At 45.4% G+C, this 15,745-nt stretch overlaps 1 protein-coding gene across 7 annotated transcripts in view; it reads left to right on the forward strand.

Annotated features, from left to right (window-relative positions):
• LOC108067941 (zinc finger protein 236) overlaps positions 1-13,132 on the forward strand; it is a 66,597-nt gene extending 53,465 nt beyond the window's left edge. For 2 of the 7 annotated variants that reach the window (XM_070218078.1, XM_044394796.2), the window contains exons 3-7: positions 1,351-3,065; positions 3,647-4,424; positions 5,122-5,864; positions 7,061-8,282; positions 9,672-13,132. In XM_070218078.1, coding sequence (XP_070074179.1) covers positions 1,420-3,065; positions 3,647-4,424; positions 5,122-5,864; positions 7,061-8,282; positions 9,672-11,720 — 6,438 coding nt within the window. In that variant the 5' untranslated portion in view covers positions 1,351-1,419 and the 3' untranslated portion in view covers positions 11,721-13,132. The remainder of the gene's footprint in view (positions 1-1,350; positions 3,066-3,646; positions 4,425-5,121; positions 5,865-7,060; positions 8,283-9,671) is intronic. The other 5 variants (XM_070218092.1, XM_070218083.1, XM_044394797.2 and 2 more) reach the window with 5 other exon arrangements.
• The last annotated feature ends 2,613 nt before the right edge of the window (positions 13,133-15,745 follow it).

Below are 15,745 nucleotides of genomic sequence, written 5' to 3' on the forward strand. Positions count from 1 at the left end.
GATGCTCCATCAAATTGTTGTTTTTTTTTCTCCCTGGTCCTCTCTAAGCCAAAACACAATTGCGGTTTCTGTGGGGGGATTTACACACACACACACATGAGGTTGGGTAATAAAAAACGCTTAAAAAGCAAAATTACTGCATTTGATAAAAACGACACCCCAAGGATTAGCCGAAAGTACGGGAAAGTGGGTAGAGCTACCCAGAATTTCTCGCTCGCTTCCTGGGCACTCAGGCACTCAAAATGTGGCCCCCAAAAAAGGTTGACCTTCGTTTGGATCCCGGGTCTTGAATTGTGTTTGTGGGAGCATTGTAATTTTCCAGCTCCCTTACTCGAACTCATCCTCCATTTCCCTTTTTCAACTTGGCCAACTCCAATTAGCCCTAAAATGGATTTGTGTTACGCACAAACTACAATACGTTTACCTCTGAGATTTGCGGTGGCTCTTAGGGTTCATTTTCCTGTCACAACTCTCGAATGATTTTCCATTTTCCGCTGCCCAATTTCCCTGACTTTCGGTTGATTTTACGCTACTTTGTCGCCTTTTCGGCGGACAGAAAACATTTCATTTTAATATCCTGCCAAGGAAGTTGGGAAAACTGAACCAACTTTTGCTGATAAAGGATGGTGGGGAAATGCTGTGTTTTCGGGGGGAAAGCGCTGAAATATTTATGAGACTCGCACACACAGGCGATTCATGTGTGCTTGCGTTAATGTATGTGTAATGAGTTGGCCAAGTGTTGAAATCTGCATTTAAGGCAGCCTTTGTATCGCATTTGGGATTCATTTCCTCTGATTTTGTTCTTCCTCTTTTGATACCCCGGAACAGATGGGTAGTATATTTTTGGTTCGAAAAACTGTACAAGCTGTCATCTACAGAAGTTTGTAAAATCACGCAAAAATTAATTAACTTTCTTTCAAGTATAACTTTTTAAATTGTTTTAATAAACTATTCAATTTATTTTAAACCAAAAAAAAAACTTGATCTCCGAGAAAGAGAAAACGATATGCGTGTAAATACCAGAAATTTACCATGCGCATATCGTTTGTGTGTAAATATAACTTAAACTGTTTCGGATTTATAGAAATAAAATATACTTAAAACACTGACTAAAATCTTTATGCAATGACTATATCTTAGAAGAGAAACAACTTAAAAGATTTAATTCAACTTAGTCAGCTCTTTGAAATATTCTGAAATGAATATGAATATTAAGCTACACACGCCACACTGTTTTACCAAATTGAGTTAAAATGCCATACATTTCATCGTGATGGGGTTGTTATTTAGTTTTAATGCGATTATTTGCAACCACAACTAACTGGTTTACGCTTCTCCTTCTCCTTGCAGTCAACCACTAGCCAGTCTTGAGGGAGTTGCCAGGACACCATTGGACAATTGGACAAGCAGCCGGGCAAGATGGACCTGCCGTCAATGGTGCAGCGTTCGGGAGACACGCTCATCGTGCGCAGCGTGGTCAGTGGCAATCAGCTGTACACGGAGCAGGGTCAGCAACATGGGCACCAGCAACAGACCACCGGCGGCAGCAACACGGGACACATTTCGAGCAACTCGAGCGGCAACAACACGGCCGCCTCGCAGGCGGGATCATCTCTCCTCGAGCGACACGTGGAGCGCTTCCGCCTGCAGCAGTTGCTGCAACAGCAGCAACAAGCAGCCGCTGCCGTGGCCGTTGTGAACAGCGTGCAACAGCAGCAGCAACAGCAGCAGCAGCAACAGCAGGCCGCCATTGGCATGGATGCCAAGGAGGAGGGTCTGCCGCAGTGCAAGATTAAGCGGAACTACAGCTGCAACCACTGTGCGTACTTCACGCAGAACCCGCGCTACCATCTCACCCACCTGCGCGACGTGCACGGCGAGAAGATAGTGATCAACAAGTGCAAGCTCTGCCTGTACGCCTCGCGGCACTTCCAGAAGCTGGTGCGGCACATGAAGATGGTGCACGGCTGCACGGACGGCATTCCCAGTGGTCATGGGCAGGCGCGCGGCAAGCGAGGCATGAGTAGGGAGGCACGAAAGCGCCGGCTGGAGGAGAGTGTGGGCGTGATGGGTGGCCAGAGCCTGACGGTCGCTGTGCCCGATGTGCCCACGCTGGAGCAGGTGAAGCGGGAGCTGCTGCTGCAGGAGGAGAAGCTGCAGCGCGACATCCAGGCCTTCAATCAGCGGCAGCGCGAGGAGCAGCAGCGCGAGCAGCAGCGGGAGTTGGAACTGGTGGCCACCAGTGCGTATGAGCGACAAATGCAGGTGCTGCGCGATTTCGAGCGCCATTCGCCCGCCGAACCGCCCACGCCGTCGCCCACTAGTGGCTCGGCCACGCCCCCCTCGAACGGGGAGGAGCCGCAGAACCGGCTGCTCAAGTGCAGCGCCTGCGAGTTCACCACCCTGTACCGCACCCAGCTGCGGGCCCACGAGCTGGCCGAGCACGGCAAGACCAAGTTCTTCCGCTGCGACAAGTGCAGCTATGTGACCCACATCAAGGCGCGCTTCAGCAAGCACGTCAAGTACCACAGCATGCCGATGATCAAGTGCGTCACCTGCGACTTCCGCACTCCGTACAAGTGGAATCTGGACAGGCACATGAAGAACCATGGCGGCGCGGGCGCCTTCAAGTGTGCCGCCTGTGACTTTACCGCCGACATCAAGCAATCGCTGACGGTGCACGAGATGAACCATCATGTGCCGCCGGTGGGCAATGCCGGCTCCATTTGGCCGAGGCGCCAGAATAAAGTGGGAGCCAGCGAGATGTGCGAGGACTTCCTCAGCGATTCGGCCGAGCTGGAGGATCAGTATAATAACAACAATGTCGACGACGAACTGGACGGCGTCGAGGACGCCGACGAGCCGATGAGCGGCGGCGAGGAGCAGCCGATGCTCCACAATCACCATCACTACGGCAAGCGGAGCAAGTACGACGAGGAGGAGGAGCCCACGGATCTGTCGCAGAAGGGCGGCTGCTCCTCGGACACCTCCAGCGTGGGCACGCCCACGCCGAGGGCCCAGCGACCGGTGCCCAATCTCATCCCGATCAGCAAGGGGGCCAAAGAGTGAGTAAAACAATATTAATTCTAGATTTTACTCCGTTTGTTAACCATTAAAGTCAAATCGCGAATTCTTTAGATCTACTTTATACTTTCAATTAAATATATCCATATTAAAATTATTGATAGAAAAATGTTGTATTTAGAAAAGTATTGTTATTCTTCAAGTATAAAGAAATTTGAAATAAAGAATAAAAACATTATATATACTTTTATTCATTCTTTGATAAGTTGCAATTTATTAACCATAAAAGCAAAAATGCGAATTCTTCAGATTATTTTTGATAATCTACCTTCAAGCTGGAAATAAATATTAAACTTATTAGATATACTTTTATTCATTCTTTGATAAGCTGCAACCATAAAAGCAAAAACGCAAATTCTTCAGATCATTTTGGATAATCTACCCTCATAGATTAAATAACGTCGGCTTTGACTACTATATAAAGAAAATTTAAATAAATAATAATTATTCATTTTTTAAAAAGATACAATTTTTAAGAAACCCGAATTTCGTTCTTATAACTTAAAATATGCTTTTGTAAAATATAAAAAAATAAATATAATTTTTCTCTCGTACCCTTTAGCGTATTAAATCTGTCCAAGGAGACCAATGCCTCGCGCAGCTCCCTCACGGAAATCGCGTCCATGTTCTTCAACGAGAAGCAGATCTCGGAGATGCTGGACAAGTCAGATGTGCCGCAATTATCGCCGGCAACGACGGTGGCCTCCCAGAACTCGACGCGCAGCCAGATGACCAAGAAGTCCAGCTTCCTGGACAAACTGAAGACAGGGGCGCAGCACGAGAATCTGGTGTGCCAGTGCGGCCACGTGGCCAAGTGCCTCTCGGAGTCGATCATCCACGGCAAGAGCTGCCACGCCTCGGCGGTGATCATCGACGACGACGACGCCGGTCTGCACGAGGACGATGCCGACGATCGGCTGGAAATCGACGAGGACGACGAGGATCACCACTCCCATTCGGCCCTAAATCTCAGTGTGACGGGATCGACGCGTTGCCAGCATTGCCGCCACCGTTGCAAGTCCTCCACGGATCTGCTGCACCACCTGAAGCAGTGCGTCGAGGCCATTCGCTGCGCCAACGAGATGTACGACTCGAATTCCGGGGAGAGCGGCGATCGGCGGCCCGATACGCAGAGCCTCCAGCAGCAGGCGGCCGTCCAGCAGCAGAGGGTCTGCATCTGGAACAAGGCGACCAAGGAGATTGTCGCCGCCGCAGCAGCCGCCTCCTTGCAGCAGGAGAACAACGGGCACAGCCTGGTCAAGTCGCCGGCCGGAAGTCAGGCGGCCAGCAACGAGGAGAACAGCTACTACGGCGTGGAAACGGCGCCCGGCTACGGCGAGGTGAGTCCGGAGTCCACTAAGCACAGATCCCAAAATTGAAAGTTTTAGATTTTTTATTTTTTTTAATTTCTTACGGCTTAAATCAGAACTATATTATTTTAAAAAGTCCTATATAATATTTATTGTTGAGAATTTAAGGGATTATTATTTTCTAAAATAAGTTAAACTTTGGAATTATTATTATAATTATTTTATAGAAGCATGCTAAATTTAATAAAAATTTGTTCAGGCGTAAAAATACATAAAAAGTTTTTTTTTACTAAAGTTTTGAAAATATTTACATTTTTTTTTAATTCTCTTTATAATTATCTTTTTAGAGAAGCATGCAAAATTCAATAAAAATTTGTTTCGCGTAAAAATAGTAAAAATATCAAAAGTATTTTTTTAAAAAAGTTCTGAAAATATTTTAATTTTTTTGAATTCTTTTTAAATTATTAAATAATATCCATATATTTTTTATAATATTTTATTTTAGTACAAAAGGTTAAAAAGTAGTTTAATGAAATGAAATTTTCTTGATAATATTAATTTATAACAATTTTTTAGTTACAATACTTTAGTTTTATACTAGGTTTTTAAAATTGTTTGCTTAGCTTAATTTATAGCTTATGGTCAGGTATTATTTTGTTTGACCCCTCGACCCCAGCACGAGCATATGCCACGTCAAAATGAAATTTGACTCTTTCACGCACTGCAGGTAACCAAAAAGATGACGCCCGAGGAGGAGGCCGCCAACTCGTCGCTGAAGAAGGTCTACAAGTGTCCGCACTGCAGCTTCTGGGCCTCGACGGCGTCCCGCTTCCACGTCCACATCGTGGGCCACCTGAACAAGAAGCCCTTCGAGTGCTCCCTCTGCTCGTACCGCTCCAACTGGCGCTGGGACATCACGAAGCACATTCGCTTGAAGACGATCCGCGATCCCTCGCACAAGACGGCCAAGGTTCTGATGAACGACGAGACGGGTCGCCGGAACTACACCAAGTACAACAAGTACATCACCCTGATGAAGGTCACCGAGGAGGATGGCGACCCGAAGCTGATGAAGTCCGGCGAAATGACCCCCAACCAGGTGGCCTCGCTGGCCTTCCTCAAGGACTACGCCAAGGTGGGCTCCGCCACCGGACAGGATATCACCCTGGAACCGGTGCTGCCGACCAAGCCGAATGTCCTGGACGATGCCCATCTGGCCGACAACCTCATCCGTATTCCCCTCTTGGCCACCATGATGAACGCCGCCATGGCGCAGCAGCAGCACCAGCAGCAGCAGCAGAAGGAGCACCAGTCCACGATGATCACGCCCTCGGTGACCATCTCGCCGGTGAAGCGATCCAGCCAGGGATCGGTGATGCAGGGCAAGCCCAGCGACGATCTGATCACCGAGGTGCACCAGGAGGGCAACGAGAAGAGGACGGTCTACCGGTGCCGCAAGTGCAACTTTGGGTGAGTTGGGAAGGGTTACTTTTCAAGGATGCAGAGAAAAAATAATTTAAAGAGAATCTGCACTTTCTTAGTTTTATTTTGTTAAAGAGATTTAGTCAACAAAAATCGTACATTTAATAAAAAATTTTTAAAGTGTTAATATATTTTTAAAACATACAGATTTTTAACTGATTTTAGTATAAAATCAATTTTAAATCTTTGTTAAAAAAGTTTTTTAATTTGAAACTTCCTTTGCTCTTCTGAATTTGAATATCTTCAAATTACCTTTTTGCTCTTTTAACAAATATTATTTGTAAGTTCATTTTTTCAAGATTTTCGATTTTAACACGGTTTTATAATTAACTTTATAAAATATTTTAAATATATTAGCATATATATTATATTTAAATATTATTTTTTTTTATTTTAACAAATGTTTTTTATTAGTAAATTTTACCAAGAGCTTTGATTTTGATTAAGAGCTTTAATTTAAAAAGTTTTTTATAATTAACTTTATATAAGCAAAAATAAAACAAGAGAGAACGTTATAGTCGGGTGCCCCGACTATCAGATACCCGTTACTCAGTTAAAGGGAGTGCGAGGGAGATGGAGATAGAGATAGAAAACGTTGATCACGCATAACTTTTTAACGAATGGTCCGATTTGAAAAATTTCTTCTACATTTCGATAGGTATTGATAATCACAATAAAACTGCATTTTTACTTTTCCAAAATATTACAATTTTTAAAATCGTATATTAGCGATTGTGGGCGTTAGAGGGGGCGTGGCACCATTTTGAAACAAACTTGCGCTGCGTAGGAACTCCTAAAATCTGCATGCAAAATGCCAATCTTCTAGCTTTTATAGTTTCTGAGATCTCAGCGTTCATACAGACAGACAGACGGACAGACGGACAGACGGACAGACAGACGGACAGACGGACAGACGGACAGACGGACATGGCCAGATCGACTCGGCTAGTGATCCTGATCAAGAATATATATACTTTATGGGGTCGGAAACGCTTCCTTCTCCCTGTTACATACTTTTGCACGAATACAATATACCCTTTTACTCTACGAGTAACGGGTATAAAAATATTTAAATATCTCTGAATTAATTTATATTTTTTTTAACACTAAATTTCTCAGATTAACCAGGATATTCCTATTTTATTTTCAAGTAACTAATTCCTGAATTACCCCCTTTAAAACAGCCACCAGAACCGCGATGCTGTGCTGGCGCACGTGAAGATCCACTACCAGGACGCCAGCTACCCAAAGTCCAGTTCGGCCAATTCGGGCACCTCGCCGCTGCAGGTTTCGGTGGGCGGGAATCCACAGTTCTACATGAACAAGGTCTTCGCCGCCATGTGCCTGTCGCAGCAGACGCAGCAGTCGCAGTCGTCGCCCAACTCGGGCTCCACCGGAACCAGTCCGGCCATTTCGGCCGGGCTGCTGCAGCGGGCCATCCAGGAGGCCCAGCACTCGCCGACGCCCAACGCCAGCGCTCTGAGCGGACTTGCTTTGGCGTTGGCGGGCGGTAAGCCACAAGCCAATACGACGAAAGCCAGTGCCGCCTCCATTTTAGAGCACGGTGAGCAGAAAGCGAGTCAAAACGAGGCAAGTGCCGACAGTCTGACGTCGCCGAACACCACCACCACTAGAACCACCAAAGCCACCACCACTAGCACCACCAAAGACACCGCCAGATCGCTGCAGGATCTGCTCACCTCACCGCGCAGTGCCAGAAATGGAAGCCATCATCCCTCTAACGCTAACAGTAGTAACTCGGTTGTGGGAAATGGACTCCGGCTGGAAGCCGATGCCGTCTACGTCGCCTCATCCACCAATACCACACCACCACCACCACCCACCAACTCAGTCAGCAAGCCCAATGCATCGCCTTTGCCAGTAACTACCACTCCTACTCCTATTTCTACTGCCACACCTCATCATCATCTGGGTGCGGGTAACCACAGCTCATCCCCATCCTCAGCCCAACACAATGACCACCATCCTCCACTCATGGCCGGTGATGGTTACCACCTGGCGTCGGGTCTAACCCATGCCCACAGCATAAGCAACAACACTAACCCAAAAGCCAATCCCAACTCCAATTCCTTCCCCTCGTCATCGTCGTCGTCATCGTCGTCCTCGGTGGCGTCCACCTCCTCGGCCGCCGGCTCCGCGTCCTCCTCCTCCGCATCGTCGCCACCACCACCACCGCCGCCGTCGGCGGGAGCAGCAGCAGCTGCCTCATCCTCCTACCTGGCTGCCCCTGCCGTGCAGTTGCCGCATCCGCCGCAGACGAGATTCCATAGCCATAGTCCAGGTAGTCCCAGCCTCCTGACCATGGCCGATGGCGATCGACGCGACCCGTCGCCCTATCGCTGCGGCCACTGCCACCAGGTCTCGAATTGGAAGCATGTCATCCAGGTATGGCCCAGTGCACTTTAATGGATTTGTGTTTTGTCCCATTGAAAAACCGAAGCGAGCCGAAAAAGCCAATCCCCGAAAGTTTCGTTTTTTGACCCGAAAAATAGGGCTAGACTTTAGAAATCAGAAATGGATTTAGTACACACAAAAAAAAAACTTGGTAAAATCAACTGTAATAATTGTCAAACAGGCCCCAACCAGCAAAATTGTCAATTCTACTAAGTAAATAGTCATTTCACAACAACAAAATACACACAATTAGCAAAGACACAAACCCAAAGCAAAAACAAAATACACGTAACTATTTTAATAGTTACGTAACTATCTTTGTTGGTCAATTTTACCAATCAATTTTTTTTGTGTGTAGGTTTGTTAAATTTGAATCTACAAAAATATTACATTAATTTTAACCATGTCGACTGACCCCACTCAAAAGAAATTAAATTTTTATTATAATTAAAGAACTGTGTTTTTAAAAACTATACATTTTCTTATAAAGGAAATAACCATACAAAAATTCATATAAGTATACTATATCCTTAGAACTACAAATTATGATTTTTTAAAGAAAAACTATTTTTTAAAAATAATCGACTTTAATATTTCTGAAATAATAACATTCTTTATAGTTTATATTCAAAATTTCAAGAAATAAAAAAATTAGAAAGTTAGAAATCATATTTAATTTCTAAATATATCTCTAAAATGAATTTAGATAAGACCTCATGTTAAAAGTATATCTTATACGTGAGATCTCTTTGAAAAGCCTTTAAAAAAATCCACCAAGAAAAGCTTTTATAGAATAGCACTCAATTTAGACAACTTGCAGTCCCCGATCCGACCTTCTGACCTTTTGCCCCCACAACCTCACCACTCCATCTGTGTCCGTAGTCCCTGCGCTGCGCTGGTAAATATGCAAAGTCTATTTGGTAAACTCCCCCCCTCTTACTATCCCGATTTTGACTGTTTAAATGTGTGGTGTCTGGTCTTGCTTTTGTTGTACTCTATATATGATAAACGATTATTAACTATAAGAAAATCATTGGTGAAAGTCTTGCTTGCTCTCTATTTACCTTTCGAACTAAGTGTAATCCATAAATCCGAAATCATTACAAATGAAACAAACCCATGACACCATAAAAAAAATATAAAACAAAGCTAACCTTAAAGGGATTCCCATTACGGTGCGAGGGTTTTCGATTGGGCTAAACTCATGGTTATAAGCCCTCAAAAGGGGTACACACAACACACACACAATACATACACACTCACACACACATACATACAAATATATACATTGAAACAGAAGGACACTTGATAAATACCATTCACCCATGCGAAGTTGTACTAATTTTTAACCATTTTTTTTTACAATTTTTCCCAAAACAGCGGCACTGTCGCTTAAAGCATTCCGGGGATATTCGGATCGAGACCCTTGAGCGAGGAGCCAGTGCCTCGGCGAACGCACCACCCATCTACCGACCCTTGGGCGCAGGTGCCACCAACGAATCCCAGTCCCACATCCCCACGAATTCCATCCCGAAGTCCGGAAACACAAACAGCAATGCCAGCCAGCTGCTGATGACCACCAAGCAGCTGGAGCAGCTCCTCCACTCGCCGCTCTCGGCCAGCGCCGCTGCGGTGGTGAATGCGGCGAATACCCAGCAGGATATCCAGGCGGCGGCAGCCTATTGGGCGGCTGCCTGCAAGGCGGTGGTGGCCAACAGCAGTGCCGAGGAGTTGCTGCAGTTGCAGCAGAACGACCAGATCGAGATCACCCGACTGCCGGCGGAGCAACCTGCAGCCTCCAACAACAGCAACACCAAGAGCAAGCAACAAAAGTGCCCTGTGTGTCCTTACATCTCGGAGAGCAAATCCCAGATGAACTACCACGTCTCGCTGCACAAGCCCACCCAATACGAGTGTAGGCTGTGCACTTTCGTCTGTGCCAAGAAGCAGCATTTGAGCAGCCACATGAGGAGTGTCCACCAGCAGCAGATGGCTGCCTCAGCAGGAGGAGGATCATCCTCCTCTATAAACCTCGATTTCAGTGTGGCCCTCCAATTGGCAGCCGCTGCCAAGCAGGTGCAACAACTGCCCGCCTCCACGCCGCTCTCCATTGACCTCTCCCAGGTCCAACTGGACGCCGCCTCGGATGCGGAGCTCAATCCGCAGCAACTGCCGCCGGAGTACCAGTACAAGCTGATCAGCTACTGTCCCCGGTGTCCCGCCCGCTTTGCCCAGAAGCACAACGACGAGCGCAATGCCAAGCAGCAGCTGGAGCAGCATTTGCTGGCCCACAGCGACTTGGAGGATCAGCAGCAGGATCAGTCCTTTGTCTGCACCTACTGCGAGTATCGCACAGCCGAGGAGACGCTGCTCCAGCTCCACCGGGCTGTGCACATGTCGCACTACCAGGAGAAGTGCCAGCAGCTGTACAAGAACTGCAAGGAGGATCTCGAGTATCCCGCGCCCAAGCTGCTGCAGCTGACGGGTCCCGAGACCATCTGGGTGGTGGACAATGAGCTGAGCCTGCAGCTACTGCAGCAGACAGGCTCCTCCTCCAGCGGAAGCTTTGATAACCAGAATTCGCTGCTTAAGAAGCAGCTGGAATCGGGCGGTGGCCAGGTGGTCGCACCAATCTCTACAACCAAGGAAACGGCGGCGGAGGAAGATGAGGAGCGACACAGCAGCTCCACGCCTTCGACCAGCGCCTCGGTGGCCACCAGTGACTTGGCGGCCGATGCCAGCAGTGATGCCGGCTCCGTGGACATGCCACAGTCCATTCCGGCACCGGAGCGCTGCCTCCACTGCCCCTTTGAGACGCAGCAGCACGAGGAGCTGCTGCAGCATCTCCAGAAGCACGCCTGCGTGAATCCTCCGCCAGCCGACTCCCAGCAGTGTGCCCACTGTGATTACAACGCCCAAGAGGAGTCGGAATTGGAGGAACACACCGCGCTGCATTTCAATGCCAGTGAGAAACTGAAGTCCGTGGAGTTCTACACCTGCTACGATCAGCTCGAGATCAGTGTGGAGCGGGAACCGGAGGAGAACGGCGAGGCCAAGGATGAGCAGACCGAGCACAACAACAACCAGGACAATGTGATGAACGCCAATGTGCAGCAGGAGCAGAGTGCAGGGGGAGATGATGATCCAATGGAGGAGGAGCCGCCGGCCAAGAAGCCCAGCACCAAGTTGATTCTGTACAAGAACGAGGGCGGTTTGAGTGTGAAGCCATCGCCGCAGGAGGATGGAGTTACTTCGGAGTCGCAGAAGAGCGAGAACATCAGCGATCGCCTGCGCCGAAGGATCCTCCGCGGAGGAGGAGGTGGTGCCAACCAGCCGGAGGACTCCCAAGCGCAGGAACACCGACCCACTACACCGGACAAAATGATACTGGTCAATGCCAAGACGGGCAAAGTCATTTCCAGAAAGTAGACCTCCAAGGGTCGAACCTTTTATTACATTTAATCACCTTACCCCTAAGTTTATCGTTTATTTAGCCCTAAGTGAGTTTTGGTTTTGTTAATACTTTGTTGTTGCTTATGTTTTTCATTTTTTTTTTCGGGTAATGCGTTAGTGGAGTTCGGGATTCGTTTTGGGCACCTTATAAAGATTTCTATTGTCACTAACAAACACCCACATACACACACCTAGTTGGAACATGTTCCTGCACTTAAAACTTGTTTAAGCCCTAAGTTAGTCTTACGTACCCATAATTTATAAACAAAACAAAAAACAAAAATTCGAATACTTTACACTTGGGAAAACCCGGAATTCTTACTGTAATTACTTGCTAGAACGGTGCAAAATGTAATTTAAATTAATTGTATTGTAAATTATCAGAGAGACAACTATAAGCGTAAATTAAAATGTAGACCCTATATTTACCATTGGCTAAATATGTAAAATGATACGAGGAAACCTAACCCAACCTAGGAGCAAGATCGAAAAGCGTTTCAAAGAAATCAACTTTGTATAGGAGAAAAAGATAAATTCAAAATTAAGTCTTGCTACAATTAATTCGTTTAATTTTTTTAATGGGAACTGTGATTATTGAATATTGTAAATGAAAAAAAAAAGAAAAAGGAAAAAGAAAGTGGTCGCGTATATCATGCAATGAATATGGTACTATATACATACTATATAAATCTAAACATATATATTTACACACAGCTGCTGCAAAAACGAAAACACAATTTAAATGCAATTCAAAAATCAACAAAGAATAGGGAAATTTTTGCAATATTTGCAATATTATTTTGTACAAGTGCAGCACACGGTTAAAAATAGTTATTAGTTTCTAGTTTCTACTACGGAATAGTTATGTTCTTATCATTACTACGATTGTTTTCAAGCAAACAGCGTCTTTGTAGCACAGTGCTAGCGTAAACACTACAAACAAAATGTTATCATAAACTATAAGCAAACGAAAAGAACACATGTGGAATAGCGGGGCCATATTTAAATAGTTTAAACTTTAAAGCAAGGAAACATTTAAACAGAGCAAATCAAAACCAGAAAACGCAAACAAGCGATATTGTATACAGAAACTTACTTGGATATAACTGCAACCGCCTTTGATATGCATATATACATCTAATATCGATACCGATATCTATACACACAATATATTATATATTAAATAGTCCTTAACATTGAACTACATTTAAACTTAAAGCTAGTGTAAATAACTTAGTTTTGTTTACTACGCACACAGACAACACACAACACTTACACACACACCAACACACACGAAGATTTACGGCATTAAATTACAACAGAGAAAATGTACAAAAAACAAATGTTAATAAAGAAATCAAATAAAAATACACAAGTTGCATTTACAATTGAACGATTTTCTATATGGGCAATGCTGAAATTTCGCACGATACGAAGTAAAAAAAAACGGCGTTAGTTACTTTCGTCGTAAACATTTAAAAAATTGTCAAACAATATTATTAAATTCCGAATCCATTCGCATTAAAGCCTTGAAACTTTTTTTTTAACCCTTAAAAAAAGAACAAACAGAACAGAAAGTAATGTGGATCGTTAACATAGGTTATTAACTGGGCAATATTAGTCATTCGCCAAAAAAAACACATGGAAAATTTCAAAATCGCCAGTACTTCAGTGACAAGAAGGATTTTTGGGTTGTGACACCTTCAAATTAACCGTTATTTTCTAAATGGAATAACATTTAGTACACGAACAACGCCAAACGACACGTTTTAAAAACGGTCACACCTTAGAGGTAAATACTGAAATGAACATCAAAATAGCGCCAACGGAAGTGGAACGGTGGAAATTCGATGACTGGGGTCCTTTTCATTTTGTAAATTTGCTCGCTATTTGGGGGCCGAATCGAAAATTCAATATTTGAAATGTTTGTTGCAAAATTGTTTAGAATAAAAATATCTATCGATCTATATAGGTTGGGGCATGTTAAAAATGAGCAAATTGTAAATGGGCATGTTACAAATTAGCATGTTACAAATGAGCACATTAGAAATGGTTCCAAAAATAAAACAGTTTAGAGACCAAAACTAATTATAATTTGAGTGTTTTAAGCTGAAAGTGATTTAGTTATTGTTATTGTTATTATCAAATTGTCCAATAATGAGTAGGAAATTAATTTCCGCAAATTTGGATGGTTTTGGACCTCTTCAATACTCTTCTTTGAATCCATCCAGTCGCAGAATGCTCCAGTAGCAGAATGCTCCAGTCGCAGAATGCTCCAGTCGCAAAATGCTCCAACCACCAAAATGCTCCAGTCGCAGAATGCTCCATTCGCAGAATGCTCCAGTCGCAAAATGCTCCAGTCGCAAAATGCTCCAGTCGCAAAATGCTCCAGTCACCAAAATGCTCCAGTCGCAGAATGCTCCAGTCGCAAAATGCTCCAGTCGCAGAATGCTCCAGTCGCAAAATGCTCCAGTAGCAGAACGCTCCAGTCGCAAAACGCTCCAGTCGCAAAATGCTCCAGTCGCCAAAATGCTCCAGTCGCAGAATGCTCCATTCGCAGAATGCTCCAGTCGCAAAATGCTCCAGTCGCAAAATGCTCCAATCGCAATATGCTCCATTCGCAAAATGCTGCAGTCACCAAAATGCTCCAGTCGCAGAATGCTCCATTCGCAGAATGCTCCAGTCGCAAAATGCTCCAGTCGCAAAATGCTCCAGTCGCAAAATGCTCCAATCGCAATATGCTCCATTCGCAAAATGCTCCAGTCACCAAAATACTCCAGTCGCAGAATGCTCCATTCGCAATATGCTCCATTCGCAAAATGCTCCTATCGCAAAATGCTCCAATCGCAAAATGCTCCAATCGCAAAATGCTCCAATCGCAAAATGCTCCATTCGCAGAATGCTCCATTCGCAAAATGCTCCATTCGCAAAATGCTCCAGTCGCAAAATGCTCCAGTCACCAAAATGCTCCAGTCGCAGAATGCTCCATTCGCAGAATGCTCCATTCGCAAAATGCTCCATTCGCAAAATGCTCCATTCGCAAAATGCTCCAGTCACCAAAATGCTTCAGTCGCAGAATGCTCCAGTCGCAGAATGCTCCAATCGCAAAATGCTCCAGTCGCAGAATGCTCCATTCGCAGAATGCTCCAGTCGCAGAATGCTCCAGTCGCAGAATGCTCCATTCACAAAATGCTCCAGTCGCAAAATGCTCCAGTCACCAAAATGCTCCAGTCGCAGAATGCTCCATTCGCAGAATGCTCCATTCGCAGAATGCTCCAGTCGTAAAATGCTCCAGTCACCAAAATGCTCCAGTCGCAGAATGCTCCATTCGCAGAATGCTCCAGTCGCAGAATGCTCCAGTCGCAGAATGCTCCAGTCGCAAAATGCTCCAGTCACCAAAATGCTCCAGTCCCAGAATGCTCCAGTCGCAGAATGCTCCAGTCGCAAAATGCTCCAGTCACCAAAATGCTCCAGTCGCAGAATGCTCCATTCACAAAATGCTCCAGTCGCAAAATGCTCCAGTCACCAAAATGCTCCAGTCGCAGAATGCTCCATTCGCAGAATGCTCCATTCGCAGAATGCTCCAGTCGTAAAATGCTCCAGTCACCAAAATGCTGCAGTCGCAAAATGCTCCAGTCACCAAAATGCTCCAGTCGCAGAATGCTCCATTCGCAAAATGCTCCAGTCACCAAAATGCTCCAGTCGCAAAATGCTCCATTCGCAAAATGCTCCAGTCACCAAAATGCTTCAGTCGCAGAATGCTCCAGTCGCAGAATGCTCCAATCGCAAAATGCTCCAGTCGCAGAATGCTCCATTCGCAGAATGCTCCAGTCGCAGAATGCTCCAGTCGCAGAATGCTCCATTCACAAAATGCTCCAGTCGCAAAATGCTCCAGTCACCAAAATGCTCCAGTCGCAGAATGCTCCATTCGCAGAATGCTCCATTCGCAGAATGCTCCAGTCGTAAAATGCTCCAGTCACCAAAATGCTGCAGTCGCAAAA

This window comes from Drosophila takahashii, chromosome 2L (assembly GCF_030179915.1).
Source record: "Drosophila takahashii strain IR98-3 E-12201 chromosome 2L, DtakHiC1v2, whole genome shotgun sequence".
NCBI lineage: Eukaryota > Metazoa > Arthropoda > Insecta > Diptera > Drosophilidae > Drosophila > Drosophila takahashii.